At 36.8% G+C, this 18,172-nt stretch overlaps 1 protein-coding gene across 10 annotated transcripts in view; it reads left to right on the top strand.

The window, feature by feature from the left end:
- Window positions 1-18,172, top strand: part of DICER1 (dicer 1, ribonuclease III) — a 66,770-nt gene that overhangs the window by 35,462 nt on the left and 13,136 nt on the right. For 7 of the 10 annotated variants that reach the window (XM_058836633.1, XM_058836660.1, XM_058836642.1 and 4 more), the window contains 14 exons: window positions 2,278-2,410; window positions 3,321-3,563; window positions 3,660-3,814; window positions 5,104-5,236; window positions 5,690-5,765; window positions 6,859-6,998; window positions 10,568-10,747; window positions 11,586-11,799; window positions 11,881-12,034; window positions 13,493-13,675; window positions 13,984-14,089; window positions 14,187-14,362; window positions 14,632-15,415; window positions 16,803-16,958. In XM_058836633.1, coding sequence (XP_058692616.1) covers window positions 2,278-2,410; window positions 3,321-3,563; window positions 3,660-3,814; window positions 5,104-5,236; window positions 5,690-5,765; window positions 6,859-6,998; window positions 10,568-10,747; window positions 11,586-11,799; window positions 11,881-12,034; window positions 13,493-13,675; window positions 13,984-14,089; window positions 14,187-14,362; window positions 14,632-15,415; window positions 16,803-16,958 — 2,833 coding nt within the window. Of the gene's footprint in view, window positions 1-2,277; window positions 2,411-3,320; window positions 3,564-3,659; window positions 3,815-5,103; window positions 5,237-5,689; window positions 5,766-6,858; window positions 6,999-10,567; window positions 10,748-11,585; window positions 11,800-11,880; window positions 12,035-13,492; window positions 13,676-13,983; window positions 14,090-14,186; window positions 14,363-14,631; window positions 15,416-16,802; window positions 16,959-18,172 lie in introns of those variants that run through there. The other 3 variants (XM_058836690.1, XM_058836698.1, XM_058836708.1) reach the window with 3 other exon arrangements.

Below are 18,172 nucleotides of genomic sequence, written 5' to 3'. Positions count from 1 at the left end.
GCTCCTTTACTTCACGTAGCAACTGATTTCAGAAAACCTGATATTGTATTGACCATCAGAGTTGAACTGTTGGAATTAAGACTGGAAGCCTTTGGTGGAGAAGGTCACTGTAGGCCCTCTTCAGAAGAGTGCATTTAATTCAAGGGCCTCTGATGATGACAGCTATACTTACGTTATATATAAGAAAAAAGACTCTACTGAATGAGAAAGTCTTGAGTGTTTGAATTGGTGTACCACAGTTACAGTAATTCAGTATGGATCATTAAATGGAACTGAGTTAAAAAGAAGTACAATTTTTCTTGAAACATAGTTATGATAGTAGTATTTAGAATACCATTTTATGAAATCCAGGATGAGTGAAGAAGGGTGAAATTCATGACATGAGTTGTACTTTCTGTCTTTGTTATTACAATCAGTTGATGGAGTGGCTGCTCACTATTTAATTTGGTGTATGCAGTTGAGTTCTGGTGCCTCTACACTCCTTTTCAGAATAGAAGACGTTTTCTGAAGTCCAGTTTCCTTCCATTTGCATTGCAGTGCCTCTCAGCACCCTTAAGAGAAGGGAAAGCAGAAGTCCTTATATCTGTTTGAAAAACACTACTTGTTACCTACTACAAATAGGCTTTTTTAGTCACAAAGTTGAAGTCCTGTTTCTCAGGAACTTGGCAAAGATTTGCAGTGAAATGTTCATTCAAATGCTTTTAATTGTCCATTTCTACACAAGTGAACTAAAGTAAGAATATTTGAGATGTTTAGTAGGTACTCAGTTTGTATGACCTCATAGAAATGCCATGTTGAAAAAGAAATACAAAAAAAAATTCTGTCCAGTTATTAACCCATACTTTCTTAGAGTGTCTCTCTCAAGAGTCTAGACTTTCTGCATACAGAAATGTAACTCCATTTGGCCTTGAACTAACAACCCCTATTTGCACTTTAGCACGGAGGATCCTTCAAGTCTGTTCCCCTAGGGATGGCAAGCTGTATGCCTCTTTTTTGGCCTCTTGCCTATCTCCCTGTTCATTCCAGTTTTAACAGATTACAGAGGAGGAAAGCCTTCAAGGTGTTTTATGTTCCCATAAATTTTGTTTGCAGTGGGGACTAGGAAAGGGTGCAAGACTTCAGTAGTTTTCCAGGGGTAGAAAGAGCAGGGAGAACTTTGCCATTTTCCCTCTGGTTTGGCAGCAGCTTGCTGGGCAGATGGGTAGGCTTGTAGCACAGCATCCATATACTCCCATGTGAGGCAGAAGTGCTAGAGATGTTTTTGGGAAAGGTTCGAGTTACTGCTGGAAGTGTAGCGAGGCAGGCTGTTCTTTGGCTGTGGGGAGCACCTGGTAATGGGCATGATGGATATGCGTTGAGCAGAGTAGTACTGGGATGGCTGTAGTGACACATGCAAGGGATTATTTGCTGTATATAATCCCTTGGTTTTTATTTCCTGCTCAAAAGCTTGTTACAGTTGAGTAATTCCAAATTCTGTTCATCCTGAAAACTAATCAACTAATGATGCTCCAGTATACTTACTTAGATTGCACACTGTAATTGTGGTTTTAAATCCATAAATGCCTCGTTCTTAGATTTAGTGCATTATGAAGGTGAGCAATCCTAATACTTTATCTGTGAAACCAGAGCACTGCAGAAGCCAGCCTTTTCTGCTTCTGTAACATAAAAAATAAACTGAGCTGAAACAAAGTGAGAGCATGAGTGTTCCCCACATCCCTGTTGAGTATTCCTTTTAAAGAATTAAATTGTGTCCTCTATTTCAGTTAATTTCACAAGTAGGGAACATTTCACCATGTTGGCTGTGCATCACTTGAGAAAAACAGGTCAGCATTTTGTCACCAGTATACTTGAATATGATGTATATTCTAATATTAAGTACAATTGCAATCTTACATTTTAACCTAGAAGTTAACATTTTATACTTTTATATCTTCTAAAGTCAGCTAGAGCTTACAGAAAAAGATTTAAGAAAGAAATTTTGAGTAGAGTGCTTTAACAACAGGAAGCCTTAGAGTAATAGACTGGTTTAAAAATATCTAGTTTTACTGTGGTAGGTCTGAAATGTGTGTGATGCATGAGCACTCCTTGTTTTTCTGTATGCAGTCTGTCTTGTGGTAACCTTACAGAGGTTTTCAAAAAGACTGCAGTCGATTTATGTGTTAACATGACTTAATTGTCATGCTTCCACTTTTCCTTTTAATGTAGGTCTTAAAAATAATAGATTTTCCTCCATTTTGTAGGTTGTGTAACTTCTAAAAACACATGTAATATTTTTAGGTTGATAAAAGAAGCTGGCAAGCAAGATCCAGAACTGGCTTACATCAGTAGCAATTTTATAACTGGACATGGCATTGGCAAGAACCAGCCTCGTAGCAAGCAGATGGAAGTAGAATTTAGAAAGCAGGAAGAGGTAACTTCAAGAAAAGAAAAATTTAAACTGGCAGTACCCTTTTTGTGTGTCTGTGTGTGTCTTTGAAAACAAATCAATAGGCAAGAGTCTGGGGCACAGTCATTGGAAATTTATGGCTTTTTTTTAACAAATATGCATACTTACTGGAGATACAGATGTTGTTTGTAAAACAGTAAAAGCATGTTCGGAGACATTGTCATTGTCTCACATTACACAAATAGAAATTAAAACTTCATGTAAAATCAGGTTTATATCTAGTCAGATCATTGTTTAATTTTTCTACATTGTGTTAGTGGTAATATAATAATATGTTAAGAATATAAGGAATGTCAGGCTTACTGACATTTTCAATAGTTAAGCTGATTTTAATATTTATCTTTTCTAAATGTGAATTTGATTAATCATTAAATGTTAAAAAAAAAACCCTGATTTAACATCACTTAAAGCTCATCCTAGCTGGGTTGTGCTCCAGGCACCACACTTTTCCCTAGTATTGTTTCATATACAGTAAAAATATCAGAAGTGCCAGCTCTAGAATGCACTCTATCCCCTGAGGATGCTTCAGCCTCAGGAATGTTTGGGAAAAGATGGTGTCCTAAAAGCAACATTTGTTTTTTCTTTAATACCACAGATGAAAACTTGTAAGTAAATAGGGGGGATCCTCTCCATTGCTAGGGGTTGCAGTAGCTTCATGTGATTCCACATACATGATTTTATTCCTTGAAATCTTCTGCTTCTGATAAATAGTCTTGTTTCTGAAAAGATTCTTTGTACTAGTTTTGTATTTTCATGTCTGGACATGTTTTGGGGGTGTTCGAGCCACTGATCTTGATTTTACTGACTTGTTGAAACTCATGATGGAAAAAGATCTTGGACTAATATGTCAAATTTGTTTTCATTACTTTTGCAGGTTCTTAGAAAATTTCGAGCACACGAGACCAACCTACTTATTGCTACAAGTATTGTAGAAGAGGGTGTTGACATACCAAAATGCAACTTAGTGGTGCGTTTTGATTTGCCCACAGAATACCGTTCCTATGTGCAGTCAAAAGGAAGAGCTAGAGCACCAATTTCCAATTACATTATGTTAGCAGATACAGACAAAATCAAAAGTTTTGAAGAAGATCTTAAGACATACAAAGCCATTGAGAAGGTATGAGATCAAAGGAATGGGACTGGTTTTTTTAGTGTGTCACAGTACTTTTTCAGGGAAAAACCTATCTTTATGTTCTGTTCTTGAAATGTTAAGATCCTCCGAAACAAATGCTCAAAATCTGTTGATGCCAATGAAACTGAAACTGAACCCATTGTTGATGATGATGATGTCTTTCCACCCTATGTATTGAGGCCAGATGAGAACAGTCCAAGGGTTACTATTAACACTGCTATTGGACATATAAATAGGTAAGAGGTATATTCACTTCTTTTTTCATGTCACTGAATGAAAGGTTTCTTACATGGTCTTGCAACATGGATGCATGGGCTGGGGCATTCTACACATTTCCTGTTAGGCATTTTGACAGAATCTTCTCTCCTAAAGAAAGTAGTCACAGGTTTGAAGGGATTATTTGCTTTCTTCATCCTACCAGAGGTTCTAGCTCTGATAATAACTGCAGTGATGTTGATTCCTGTTTAATTAAAAGCTTATCTGAAAACATTCAGCTTCAAAATGTGTAGTGAATTTGCATTTTTGCTCTTGTCAAGCTACTTTTAAAAATAAATAAAATAACTATTAAAACCATAGTTAAATCTCAGGTCTAATATTCACGTTTGTAATAGCAATCTTGTTGTCATCTTTACAAACAAAACCACAATAATTATAGTCTATAAGACAGGATGGGAACTACTCAAATACCAACTCTGTAAGGCGATTGGAGTATGTTCTCAGTGATAGGAAGACAAAAAAGACAAGGAAGAAGATCCAGGGAGCTGTGGACCAGCCCAGTAACTATAGTGATATTGAATGCTATGGACCAAGTCCTCGTAGCAACAGATTATTGGCCCATAAAGAAAAGGGAATGGGCAGAAACCAACCAAGTTTTACTGGGGGATTTTTGTCTCTGGTGTCATGAAGTGGTTGACTTTATAAAAAGCAGTGAATGTCATTTACTTACGCTTTTGATGAATTTGCCAGTGACTTCTTGAGATGCAGACCATTTTGATGGACTGCCTGGTAAATAAAGCCTCTCAAAGCAGTCAGATTTGAAGGATGAATGGCAGATGGTGAATGTTTTAAAGATTGTCTAGCAGCTGGTTATATGTGGCATTACTTCTGGACTGTTAGGAGGTCCAGTTTATTAACATGTGGATGTTTGCATTTAATAACAAGTTGGGATAGAGGGAAGTCAGTACAAGGGAGGAAAGGCGGGAGGGGGAAACCGTAATAAACAGGAGGAGTAAGACAACAGTAAGTTCAGGAGACATAATGGGAACCCTGGGACCTGGCAGGAAATAGCTTTGTGCATCATTACGAGCTGGAGTGACCTTTGTGGAGACCAGTTTATGATAAAGGACTTGGAGGTCTTCTGCTCAGAAGTTGGTTGAATATGAGTCAGTAGTGCACCTTTACAGTGGTCAGTATGCCTGAAATCATCTTTTCTAACATTCATCCCAGTAAGGTGAGGTTGCACTGAAATGTGTTTAGGTTTTGATTTGCAGATTTTCATGATGTGTAAAATGTTTTGTCAACTTAGGTACTGCGCTAGATTACCAAGTGATCCATTTACACACCTGGCTCCCAAGTGTAAGACCCGGGAACTGCCTGACCATACGTTTTACTCTACTCTCTACCTGCCAATCAACTCACCTCTTCGAGCTTCAATTGTTGTAGGTATTTGGGGAAGGAAAAGCATGGAAATACATGAATATGTTGGGCTAACAATTGGTCTCTGCTGTTTCTGGATTAAGGTTCACTCTTGGTAATGAAAACTAGTTTTTTCTGTATTGTACTCTCTAACTGGTTTTAGATCACTGTCTGTTTTTGTTACAATTAATTTTCCATCAGTTACTGTTTATGCCAAAGACAAAAATATTTAGATATTCTTCCCTGTACATTGTTGTTTATGCACTTGTCCTTTATTGGTTTTGATCAATAGTACAGTTGAGGTCTTGTAATTTTGGTTTCCATGCAAAAAAAAGCTTGAATATCTTCACAAAACTGCCATCAATGTGTTTTTTTACCAAAAATTTTGCTTGCCTCAAATGCTTGTGTTAAACTAAAAATGTGTAAGTAACTTGCTAGCAAACCGAAGTTTTTACGAAGTATTTAAATGTTTATAGGGCCCTCCAATGAGTTGTGCAAGACTGGCTGAGAGAGTTGTTGCTCTTATTTGCTGTGAAAAACTGCACAAAATTGGTAAGAGCTGGAAAAACAACTTCTTTCTTAAAGTATATTTTGTAGTTGAGAAATTGCATATGGTATGGATGTTATATATGTACATGTCCTTCTGTAGCCATCTATTACAGCTTTCTTTTGCTTGCCTTGTCTTGTGATGTGGTCATGTACTTACTAATTTAGCTTACACCTTCTAAGCTGAAGTTAAATTTGTTATTTAACAAATTTTGTATTAAACAGCAAAAGCAACGTTAGTACAAGACACAAAGATTTTGGCACTGAATATACTTAACAGGGGAAAATAGTCTTCTCTAGAGGATACTGATTATAGGTCAGGGGCTACATCCTACAGCCAAAGGAACACAGTTTTTAAAGTGAATTGTGACAAAATATTAAATACACAAGCCTAAATTTATTGCTTTCTCTACTGTATGCTAAGCCATGGTCCAAAAATAGGGCATTGCAGGACTACTTCAGTTTTTTTTTCTATTAAGTATAATGGAGCATGTTCTTCATTGTGGAACATTTTAAGGATAATTCTGTGTTACTGGTTTTTTTTATGAAGTACAGAAGTATTCATGTATTTTTTTTAAGCAAAAAAGAATTTTGTAGGTCTGGGGTTTGTATTTCTTTCCTGAGTTAAACTTTTTGAACACTGATTTCATACCAACAAATACATCCAAGAATGGCACCCTGGTGGTGGCTCAACCCAGTGTTGGAAGTGCACATTCAACAACAGTAATTTGCTTTTTAGAATGATAGAGAAATAGAAATTTTCACTCTTCCTTTGTATAACTCCATGTGAGTGATTTTAAAATAAGTCAAAGATCACTTTTTATGGGCAAAAAGAATCCTTGGCTATTTTTGTTACATAATTTATTTTTGTAATTAAATATAAGAGGTTTTTTACTACAAATAAGCATTTTTGCCCAAAACTCACTCTTTATCACTCTTTCCTAAAGCTGCACTTTTGGAGCCATGCAGTAGTCCATGTATTTCACAACCTTACATGTAAGGTGCTTTCACAAGCAATCTCAGTACTTTGTAGGATCTGAAGGAAGCAAGATGTGATTTTTCATAATGCTATTTCTTTATACTCTTTCATAATATTCAGGTGAACTGGATGATCATTTGATGCCAGTTGGTAAAGAAACGGTTAAATATGAGGAGGAACTTGATTTACATGATGAAGAAGAAACCAGTGTTCCAGGAAGGCCAGGCTCTACCAAACGAAGACAGTGCTATCCTAAAGCTGTTCGTATCATTTACTGCTCAGATATCTCATCTAATGTTTTATGTACTAACAAGACAGAATTGCCAACTCTTAATCTTAGCTGATTAGAAATTTTTAGAAGTCTTGTATTTACAGTAGAAATACTTTGCTGTTCTGATTCTGTGGAAGCCTGCAGTGCTACTGGAGTTTAAGGCACCACATGCTTTGGAAGCATGCCTGTAAGCTCAAAGAGCATTCACTTTCTGTAGAGCTCGTTGGCAAATACTTACTTGCCTTGTATGAAAATAACTGAGCAAAATAGTCCTGCATTAAAAATCTATATAATCTTTACCTTATTACTGGCTTTCAGGACAAATAATTGAACACTTAAAGATGTGCCCTGGGCTAAATACAGAAATATGTTTGGGGGTTTTTTTGGGTTTTGGTTTGGTTTGGTTTGTTTGTTCGTTTTTTTTTTTTTGGATGCTTGGTTTAGTTTGGCAAGTTTACTTGTTGAACACAGAATTTCATAATTCCTGGTTTAAATCTTAAAATATCAAATAAATATACTTTTTATTGTTTTTACTTTTAAAGTAGTTCTAAATATTATACTTAATATTATACTTGATCTGTTGAAAGGGTCACAAAAGAAAATAGCTCTGTGTTAAGTAATATATTCACAGTGTGTTACAACAGGTTTCAACCATACCAGCTTGTAAAATTGCACTTCTTAAATGGTGTTTGTGGGGGAATTGGAAATACTGTAAGAGAAAATGGAGAAAAGAAGCTTTGTTGGAGTATTTTGCAACTACTCTGGAACCTTCCTTTTTCCTCTGCAGTTGTTACAGGTTCTGTCTAAGGTCCTTTGAATAGGACAGGTAACTCATAGAATCTGATAATCTTTGAATTTCACAAAGACGCACAGTTTGCATTTTTGCACAGTATTTCTTGTTACAAGTGCTTTTCTCTGTCCTCTTACATCACTAGAGGTTGTTGGAATAGGGGTGATTCATAAAATGCAACATTATGGTATCTCATTCAGAGGAGTTGATTTGTCAAGTGATGTATCATTCTTTCTCAGTTATTTCTTTTTTAATAGGGAATCTAAGAATACTTTCCCTTGTCTTTGTCCCAGCTTCTCACATCTGGAAAAGAAGCTTTGGCAAATGTTTAAGGTCTGCAAGATCCTCTTGGGTTTAGTGTAGTTATTAAATTTATGAGTAATTTTCCATTAAGCCAAAGCCATAGTTTTACTGCAGTGTAACTTTAAAATCCAGGACTACATGTATTGCAATTTAGTTTTAGATAAACAGGAGGATCATTTTGAGACCTGCAAAGTAATGAACATCTACCAAACATAAAGCATGATTTCTTAAAGTCTATGACAAGTATGAGCAGCAGAATTAAAATGCTCATGGCTGTTGCAAATATTCACATCTGCAAGATAGAATTGTAATGAGAAAACTCATATAGTGTAGTGCCTGGGCAAAGGGGCGGTGTATTGGACTTTGTTTATGTGTTTGTCCCAAGTGTATCGAAACATTTTTGATACTTTTAAACAATTCTGTTGGAAAAAGAATCTGTGTTAATGAAGCTGTAAGTTCAGTCAAATTTTGTTGTATTTTTTTTTCAGAGCATGCACATTTTCTTTTTACCTTTTTTTCCTGTTCTGCTGTTAAGTTCCAAAGATCTTGGACATGAAATGTGCCCTGGTGTTACTGGTTAAATGCAGACATTTGCATCAAAGCTTGTTTCAATCTGCTTAAAGTGAGAAGAGGCATGTTCTGCCTTTATCCATTATGGCAGAAAGTTCTAAGCATACCCGAAAGCAAGACTAAAACACAAACAAATTAATGAACAAGGTTAAATGGTGTGATCCAAAGCAATAATATGACTTTATATTTTATAAAAGAGGAAAGGAGAGAAAATAGGAAAGTAGAAGAATACCCAGAATAATTATGAGAAGCACAGGAAAGGGGCTACCACTCCCATGGGTCCAGTGCTGGCTGACAGTGCGGTGAGGGGATCTGCATCAGGTGCGATGTTGGTGTCTCTGTGGTGAAACCCCTCCCAGAGCAGTCAGGCCTGCCAGTGAGGGAGCAGTGCCAGGGCAGCGGGACCAGCACCAGTCCTGCTGGGTAGGGGGCGTGAGCAGCCTCACAGGACAGTGTAGGACAGTACAGGACAGTACAGACAGCAGAGAGCACCTGGGGCAAGTTGGGCACTTGTTTATAGAGGGTTTTGAGAGTGGCAGCAACAGGTCCACCTCATACAGTTTGTTGGTTGGCTCTCATGATGTATCAAGAGTCTGCTACTTGCTTACTTGATGTATCAACTACAAGCTAGTTCAATAATTTTCAAAAAGGGCACGTAATTTTCTAAAACAAAGCAGTTTCTAAGGATTTGGTTAGAGGCAATTTGAAACTTGGTTTTTCAAACCTTAATCTTCAAAGAGGTGATGGAGAAACATTCGTTACTTTTTACTCCATCACGACATTCCACCCAGTGTTTCTACATTGCCTTGAGGAATACGGATGTAGTATTCTTCTGCCATGGTGGTGATACAAGTATAGTGAACAGAGGGGGAGAGCAGGATGAATAAGTGTGTTATCATGCATGTAACCAGGCTAATGCCAGCAATTAGAAATACAAATCTGGTGACAGTTGCAACTCTTAATTAGTGCTATCCACTTTCCCCATCCTGTAAGCACTAAAGACTTTAGGAGGGTAGTAACCCATGATCTAGGTTCTGATCCATCAAACCCGTCTCATGTTTGCATAGATGGAAATTGTTCTCTTGATCACTTATTTCTTTCATTTTGGCTCATGCCTCCTCAGTGGAGGATGAGACATTATGGATGGTAATGCAACACTCAGTTACAGGGAGAATGTGCTGGAATCAATACCCTGCTGTTTTTCAAGTAGTCAGTAACTGGGGTGATCTGTACATGCTCCCAGGGGTAAGGGGTAAGTTTGACATTGGTTACAAGGGAGGGAGAAAGAGTTAGGGCAGTACCTAATAGGGTATATTGCCCATATCTTACCTTCTTCATCAGTCCACGACTTCCCTTTTAAGAAGAAATAATACAGTCCTAAGAAATTTGTAGGGAAGTGTCCCAAAACTATCAGTTTCAATTGCTTTCTCCTTACCCGGCAACCAGCACCTTACTTTAGCAGTCTTTTGAGGCTGGGCATGTACAAAAGCACCCCCAACAAATACACCTTTATTTGAGGGAATGATTCCACATGAAAAGACATCTTCAACTTTGAGGGCAGACATTTGAGCTCCACTATCTACTAGAAAAGTTACAGGAACTTTATGGGGACAAATAGGCCAGGTTATTAGTAAGTCTCCTTAGGGAAAGCCACCCTCTGTTCCCCAGCTCACCTACTGAGGACAAAGGAAATCTCATGTCTGCTATGCCAGGCTGCTGGCCAAATATTTTTGCTTTAGAAAGAAAACACTGCTTGAGCCCAGAATAATTTTTTTTGTTCCTTATTTTTAGCAATGTGTTTCCTAAAAAACCTAAGAGGACTTATTCAAAGAATAATAACTAGGTAAACTTTGCTGATTTTTTTCATGTTAATGTTTTTTCTTTATTTTTTTCAGATTCCAGAGTGTTTGAGGGATAGTTATCCCAAACCTGATCAGCCCTGTTACTTGTATGTAATAGGAATGGTGTTAACGACTCCTCTACCTGATGAGCTCAACTTCAGGAGACGAAAGCTGTATCCTCCCGAGGATACAACAAGATGTTTTGGCATATTGACAGCCAAACCTATACCTCAAGTAAGGAGTCTCTTTCCTTTCCTTTCCTTATTCTGCATGCCTTGCAACCTGTTGCTTTCCACTTACTCCCCACCCAACAGAGTGAAGAGTTGGAAATGACCATAAATGATGCTTGTATCAAGTAACCTCCGGAAAATAAGCAATACTACCCATCCAATCAAGGCACCACTTCTTTTTCTGTCTTTAGGGATGGAACAATCTATTTTTGCTGAGCTTTTGGTTTATAAATTCAGGGTTTTGCACTGGCAAATTCAAGATGTCCCTCCTTTTTTGTATGAGGTATGATAGGAATAGACATACCAGCTATGGAAGTGGCCTGCACCACACTACCTGTACAAAAGCTATGGTAACAAATCCTCTCAGCATTCCTAGTCTGTGGCAGCAGCAGAAAAAGTGGGCCATGTTAATTGAAATTGGCACCTCTTGCTTCAGAAAATTTTTAATAGGCATTTTCTGTTGGTGAGACTCAACTGAGGAAGATTTTTTCAAATTGTATTTTCTGTTCTTGTAAGAAGACATTTCAGGAATATTGCTGGTTTTCACATTTCTCTCTTCATAATAGAAAATACGTCCTTTTCCACTGTAGCTTTTATAAAGAGAAGAGCTGTAAAACACAAGGAGAACTATTAAAAAAAACATATCGTCATTCTTAAACATTTGGAGTCTCATCTGGAATTGAAGGGTCATCACAGTTCAAAATTCTGATCCTGTTTGATCCAATTTGCTGTAGAGTGAGTCAAGCATTACCTCAGAATGTGCACTAAACAGCCAGAACTCTGTAAAGGAATCCCACTTTGGATTTTCTTTTGTGATTTCTTTCGATTGTGTTCTTGTTTAGATTCCTCACTTTCCTGTGTACACTCGCTCTGGAGAGGTTACAATATCCATTGAGCTTAAGAAATCTGGTTTTACTCTGTCTCTGCAAATGCTTGAGCTGATTACACGACTCCACCAGTACATTTTTTCACATATTCTTCGTCTTGAGAAACCTGCACTAGAGTTCAAACCTACAGAAGCTGATTCAGCCTATTGTGTTCTACCTCTAAATGTTGGTAAGAACAAAAATTTTGTAATTTACAACTTGTCAAAAAAGTTCAGCCTAGAAAACTGAGTTCCGCATTTTCCTTTTTAAGTTGATGACTCCAGCACTTTGGACATTGACTTTAAGTTTATGGAAGACATTGAGAAATCTGAGGCACGTACAGGCATTCCCAATACACAGTATACAAAAGAAATGCCTTTTATTTTCAAGTTAGAAGATTACCAGGATGCCGTTATCATTCCACGGTGAGTACTCTACATAGTTTAGATGTGTACCCATTGTATTTATACAAACATTTGTAATAAGGGCATGTTAGTATCTGCAGCAGAATTGCTTTTTAAGAATTGTTGGTCTGCTGTTGGTCTGAAGGTATCTGGTAGTGTTTAAAATAATTTAAAGGTTTTTTAAATCAATAGTTAATCTTATATTAGTAGGATTTAAGTGTTTAGGCATCCCAAGATTCATTTTTAAAAGGAATCCAAGATTACATTTTTAAAAGGAATAGTAAGCTCACCACAAAACTTACATAGTATTCTGATAAAATGCATGGGAGTCCTATTCTCTGGCTACTGCTTATGTATACCCAAGGCCTGCTAAATAAAGGTATCATGTTTGTAGATGGGAAAATTACAAGTGATAAAGATCATTTAATAGAATCTTTATATTGAATGATACTCATTTTATGTACTGGATATGCAAAGGTTCTTCAGAATTGGTAGGCTTTGTGGAGGCTTAATTGTTCCCTATGGACCAACTGGCTTGTGTTGTGTATTGTAAACAATGGTACTTGATGAATATACAGAGAGGATAAATTTAAGTTTAGACTTTGTTTTTTGGCCTCATCTGTCTCAGACTTTGTTTTTTTTTTAAAGAAGCTGAAAGGTCTCAGTAATAGTGTGTAAATTTTGTTTAGAGATACTATTTGTTTAGCATTTCTAATTAGATATTTTAGTAGAAACTTAAAATGATAGATGCAGCAGGTCAAAATGTGAAATAACTTAATATGCAAATCTAATTGTTGAATATTGTTTTCATTATTTATTATTAGTAGTAGTATTATTATCTGGGCATGTTTATCACCATAGTTTCGAATGAGCCTTGGTAGCCACAAAAAAGATGTTGTTACAGTCTAGCTTTAATTTTAATATTCTGCCTGTAATACAAGAACCTCACTATCCTTGAAAGGCTTGTGAATTTACCTTGCTATGTATTTGAGGTTTTGTATTTTAACTTTATTTGGAGGATAACTTGGTTAAAATGCCAGTTTAGACAGGAGGAAGTACAGTCTTTGTATGCAGAGGAACTGATGTAGAATACCATATTGGAGACCACATGCTAAAAAGCCAAATTATCAAACTTAATTGTTAGATGTTTTGAATTAAGAAATTATCATTTGTAGCATTACTGTTGTCCGTAGCTTGAGTTTGTATTACATATCAAAGACATAAATCCTCCATTTAATTTAAATGTTTATCTTGTAGAGGGAATTTCACAGATTAGATTGACTTCATTCATCTTTGTCTTAAAGCACATTCCTCATTTAACATTTGAGTTAGCTAGATAAATGATTTCTACAACAAAAAAAACCACTCATTAACCAAAAATCTCAAGTGCACTGTTTAACTGTTAATCTCCTTACCAGGTTAGAACATGAAGAACTTAACAAAAGCTTTACTGTAATGCCCAAATGTGTTTTTTTTTAGATACCGAAATTTTGATCAGCCTCATCGATTCTACGTAGCTGATGTATACACTGATCTTACTCCACTCAGTAAATTCCCTTCCCCTGAATATGAAACTTTTGCTGAATATTATAAAACAAAGTATAATCTTGACCTTACTAATCTTAACCAGCCACTGCTGGATGTGGACCACACATCTTCAAGGTAACAGCAGTCATGTTTTGTGTCTGATGTTTGTAGTTTGACAGTAAAGTGCCCTTTTTTTCTTTAAAATATGGGATAAAGCTTAGGGTTTGTGTCTTTCAAAATAATTACTGGTTAGGTTTTTTTTTTCTTGAGAGATACTTGTGTAACAAGAACTGTGAATTCAGTCTGTTCTTTCCCAGAGGTAATGGCACTGTCATATCGCAGTGCATTGACGTTAAATACTAAGAAACTTAAGAAAGTTTAGGCTAGTAAGTTCTATTTATTAATTATGTACTTACACCACAGTATTTTCACATGGTTTTTAGACTTAATCTTTTGACTCCTCGCCATTTGAATCAGAAGGGAAAAGCACTTCCACTGAGCAGTGCTGAGAAGAGGAAAGCAAAATGGGAAAGTTTGCAGAATAAACAGGTAAAATAGAAGCATCTAATTAATTCAAGTGGACTCTATTAATAGTGATCTGGCTACCTTTACAAGGAAAATTCTTTTGTTTTCCCTCCTCTCCCAGATACTGGTTCCTGAGCTCTGTGCTATACATCCTATTCCAGCATCATTGTGGAGAAAAGCAGTTTGCCTCCCCAGCATACTTTACCGCCTACACTGCCTTTTGACAGCAGAGGAACTGAGAGCTCAAACAGCTACTGATGCTGGTGTAGGGGTTGAATCACTTCCTGCAGATTTCAGGCATGTATTTTTTCAATAGGTATTTTTCAATATGATGTCTGATTTACATGATGGAAACAGCTATTACTGCGTGAATTATAAAACTGGTAACTCTTGTTTAACTCGTGGCACTTCTTAGAAGCACAGTTTAAAAATACTTGATTGTGAGAGATGAAGTTACAGGTTGCTCTTTCTAGAAGGCTGTGGCCTTTTAAAGCATGTATGTGCATGTAGTCTCCTTGTCTTGTGCTAATATTTTTTGTTAACAAACCTCCTGTTTATCTTTACAGATATCCTAACTTGGACTTTGGATGGAAAAAGTCTATTGACAGCAAGTCCTTCATCTCTCTTCCTAACTCCTCTGTAGTAGAGAATGAAAATTACTGTAAGCACAGCACAATTGTAGTCCCTGAAAATGCTGCACATCAAGGTGCTAATAGAACCTCTTCTGCAGAAAACCATGACCAAATGTCTGTGAGTTACAGAACATTGCTCAGTGAGTCACCCAGTAAACTCCAAATTGATGTCTCGGTAGAACTTGCAGCAATTAATGGTGTTTCTTATAATAAAAATCTTGCCAATGGCAATTGTGATTTAGTTAACAGAGACTTTTGCCAAGGAAATCAGCTGAATTACTGCAGGCAGGAAATACCTGTACAACCAACTACCTCATATCCCATTCAGAATTTATACAACAGTGAGAACCAGCCCAAGCCCAGCAATGAATGTACTCTACCGAGTAATAAATACCTTGATGGAAATGCTAACAGATCTACCTCAGATGGATGCCCCATAGTGGCAGTGACCACCAGTACTTCAAAAGCTATTAATCTTTCAAAAGACAGAGCAGATTCTGAAAAGAGCCCTTGCAGTGGGTACTCCTCAAAAACTCTCGGTCCTAATCCTGGTCTCATTCTTCAAGCTTTGACTCTTTCAAATGCTAGTGATGGATTCAACCTGGAGCGGCTAGAGATGCTTGGTGATTCATTTTTAAAGCATGCCATCACTACATACTTGTTTTGCACTTACCCTGATGCTCACGAGGGACGGCTGTCATACATGAGAAGCAAAAAAGTGAGTAGTAACAATCCAGTTGTACTGTGTAAAAGGCATGCTGTAACAAGCCACATACATGAAATTTTTGCTGGAAGGTTGAATGGGAACAGGTTGATTTAATTCCACAGCTTTGTTCATTATACATTCAGTATCATACAGGACTGTGGGCTTAATGTTGCCATAACTGTGATTGATAGGAACTGTTTTCTGCAGTTCAGTTTGAAATCTAAACCAGCTGATTACAAACCTAAGAAAAGACAGGATTGAATGAAACTAAAAGTTCTGGGTTAGTGAGAACATTTGGTGCACTGAAACTCTAGAGCTGAATTGAGTAGGAGCTCTTTAACAGCAACACTTGAATGAAGGATTGAATTAGCAGCACAGAGCCTTAGGTTGCAGCTTTACCTTTCCTTTGTTTCCTCAAGAAGATACTTCCCTTGAAATTTGTAGCATCTTACTTAAAAGTGAAACAACAAAAATGTCTTACAGAACTGTTGCAACAAAACTTGTGAAAGTATTGTAGAGTAAATGTAAACAGTGGGGACAAGAGTCTTCAGTTCTGCTTCTACTAGAATAATCAACCATGAAAACTTCTGGTTGGTTGGTTTTTTCTCCCACATGATGTGATAATTTCAATTAAGTGCCAAGGCATTGATTGTCTACCTCTAATAAAATGTATCATTCTGAAAATGAAATGATTGTATAGTTTAATCTTTGAAAATAAGGAGTGCTAATTGAGTTGTGCTGTTCAAATAAAAGAAGTGATTGAATATTCAAGTTCAAATTTCAGGAGTTTAAAACATGTAAAGTGGATTTAAAAAGAGGAAAAAAAGATCTGTGGTTGATAGTTAAAAAGGAAAAGGAAATATATTTGTATCTGTGAATGCTTTTTTCCCTTCCCTTTAAAATACTTCCAATCATTCTAGAGGCTATCAAAATAACATCTGGATTATGACTTAGTAAGTGTTATATGGAACTGTTTTAACACTTTCTAGTGCCAAGAGTTAGGTCAATATACCTATAAATAAGAATTTTTCATTCCAAATGTACTCTGAGTGATGATTATTTATACTGGTAATAAATGACACTTGTACAGGTTCTATTTACTATTATTTTAGAACTAGCAATCAGTTTGTTTTGTGAGGAAAATGTAATATATTAAATTTCTTCATCTGAAACAGTCACACCTAATATGCTTGGCCTCAGGAAAAAAAAAAAAAAGAGGAAGATGTGTATCTTGCTTTGAGTTGGTTCTGCTGTATTACAAAAACTGAACTGCCTTTTGAGGGTTGGAGAAAATGTAATAATACAAGGTCCAGCTTGACACAACATTTTTTTGCTTTTGCCTTTTAGCCTATTTATATAAATGTATGTTCAGAGGTTTACCAGAATGTTCTTCTTAAAGGTCAGCAACTGTAACTTGTATCGCCTTGGAAAAAAGAAAGGACTGCCAAGTCGCATGGTGGTGTCGATTTTTGATCCCCCAGTCAATTGGCTTCCTCCTGGTTACATAGTAAATCAGGACAAGAGCAACACTGACAAGTGGGAGAAAGATGAAATGGTATGAATTTGTTCTACTATGTTGATGAGTAGTTATTTGTGTGTCTGTATTCTTTCATCCCTACCTCATCCCAGCACCCCCAGTTATTTTGCTGTTTTCACCAAAGAAATGGTAAATCTGTAAATTTATTTTCTTTATAAAACTTCCCTGTAAGAACATGTAGGAAAACTGATTATAAACAGAACGTGAAGGAAATTTATTGCACATCATCCAGTATTGAGTGTAGATCTTAGAGAGCAGAGGAGAAATGCTTTTCTGCTGCTATTTAGCCTGGTCCCAGGAGTTTTTCAGAAGTTTCTGTTGGAAATTTTAGTGGCAATATCACTGATTTAGTTGTAATATGTTCAGGCAGAACACTGTCTGCTTTTTAATAAATAATGAGTTCACCTTTATAGGATATATGAAAAACTGTTGGTGTTTTTCATAGTGCTAAGGCAGATTGAAGAGTAGAACTGGCTTGAGATAATGTTCGATACTGAACTGGTGGCTACACCATGGGTATGACTGAGAGCTGCTTCTCATGTCAAATACAGTGCTGGCTTAAACTTTCTAGCACTGTCTGACACCTTCACTGTCTTATCAAATGCTTCACAATGACAGATCTTAATGAGGAAATGTTCACACTATCTTCTGACATTGTAGGAGTAGAAGGACAAGTTCAGAAAAGCCAGTGATCGTAGCAGTCAGTGGTATGACCCTGAAGTGTTTCGGACTGGTTTGGAGCTCAGGGGAAGGAGGTGGAAGGATGTCTTTCTTTCCCCTGTTCTGAAGACCACACTCAGACTGTAGAACCACCAGAGGGCACATGAGAGTGGATGGATGTACTGTGAAAATAAATGTTTATTGCAGAATAAAACAACCTGATTATTGTGGTTCTGTACTTTGCCAAGATTTCATTTCAAAGAGACTTCCTGCAATACCTTTCTGGAAAATTAGATAGTACATTTGGGACTGGAGCTAATTGTTGGTTTTTAAAAGATTTCAGTTTTCTACAACAACTCCTCTGTGATAGTCACTGTTTATTTGTAAATAAAACATACAGTTTCAGACCAAAATGCAGAGAGTGATGCAGCTAAATAGTAGGGGTGGGGGAGTTGTGCCAAGTAGATACTTTGCTTTCTTGGATGTAAATTTCATTCTCCATCCATGGGCTGATGGTCCATAACTGAAAATAGAGATCTCATTGTGACAAATTATTACAAGAACATAGTTGT

Source organism: Poecile atricapillus, chromosome 1, assembly GCF_030490865.1.
Source record: "Poecile atricapillus isolate bPoeAtr1 chromosome 1, bPoeAtr1.hap1, whole genome shotgun sequence".
NCBI classification, from domain to species: Eukaryota; Metazoa; Chordata; class Aves; order Passeriformes; family Paridae; genus Poecile; species Poecile atricapillus.
This window is presented reverse-complemented; position numbering and strand designations above follow the sequence as displayed.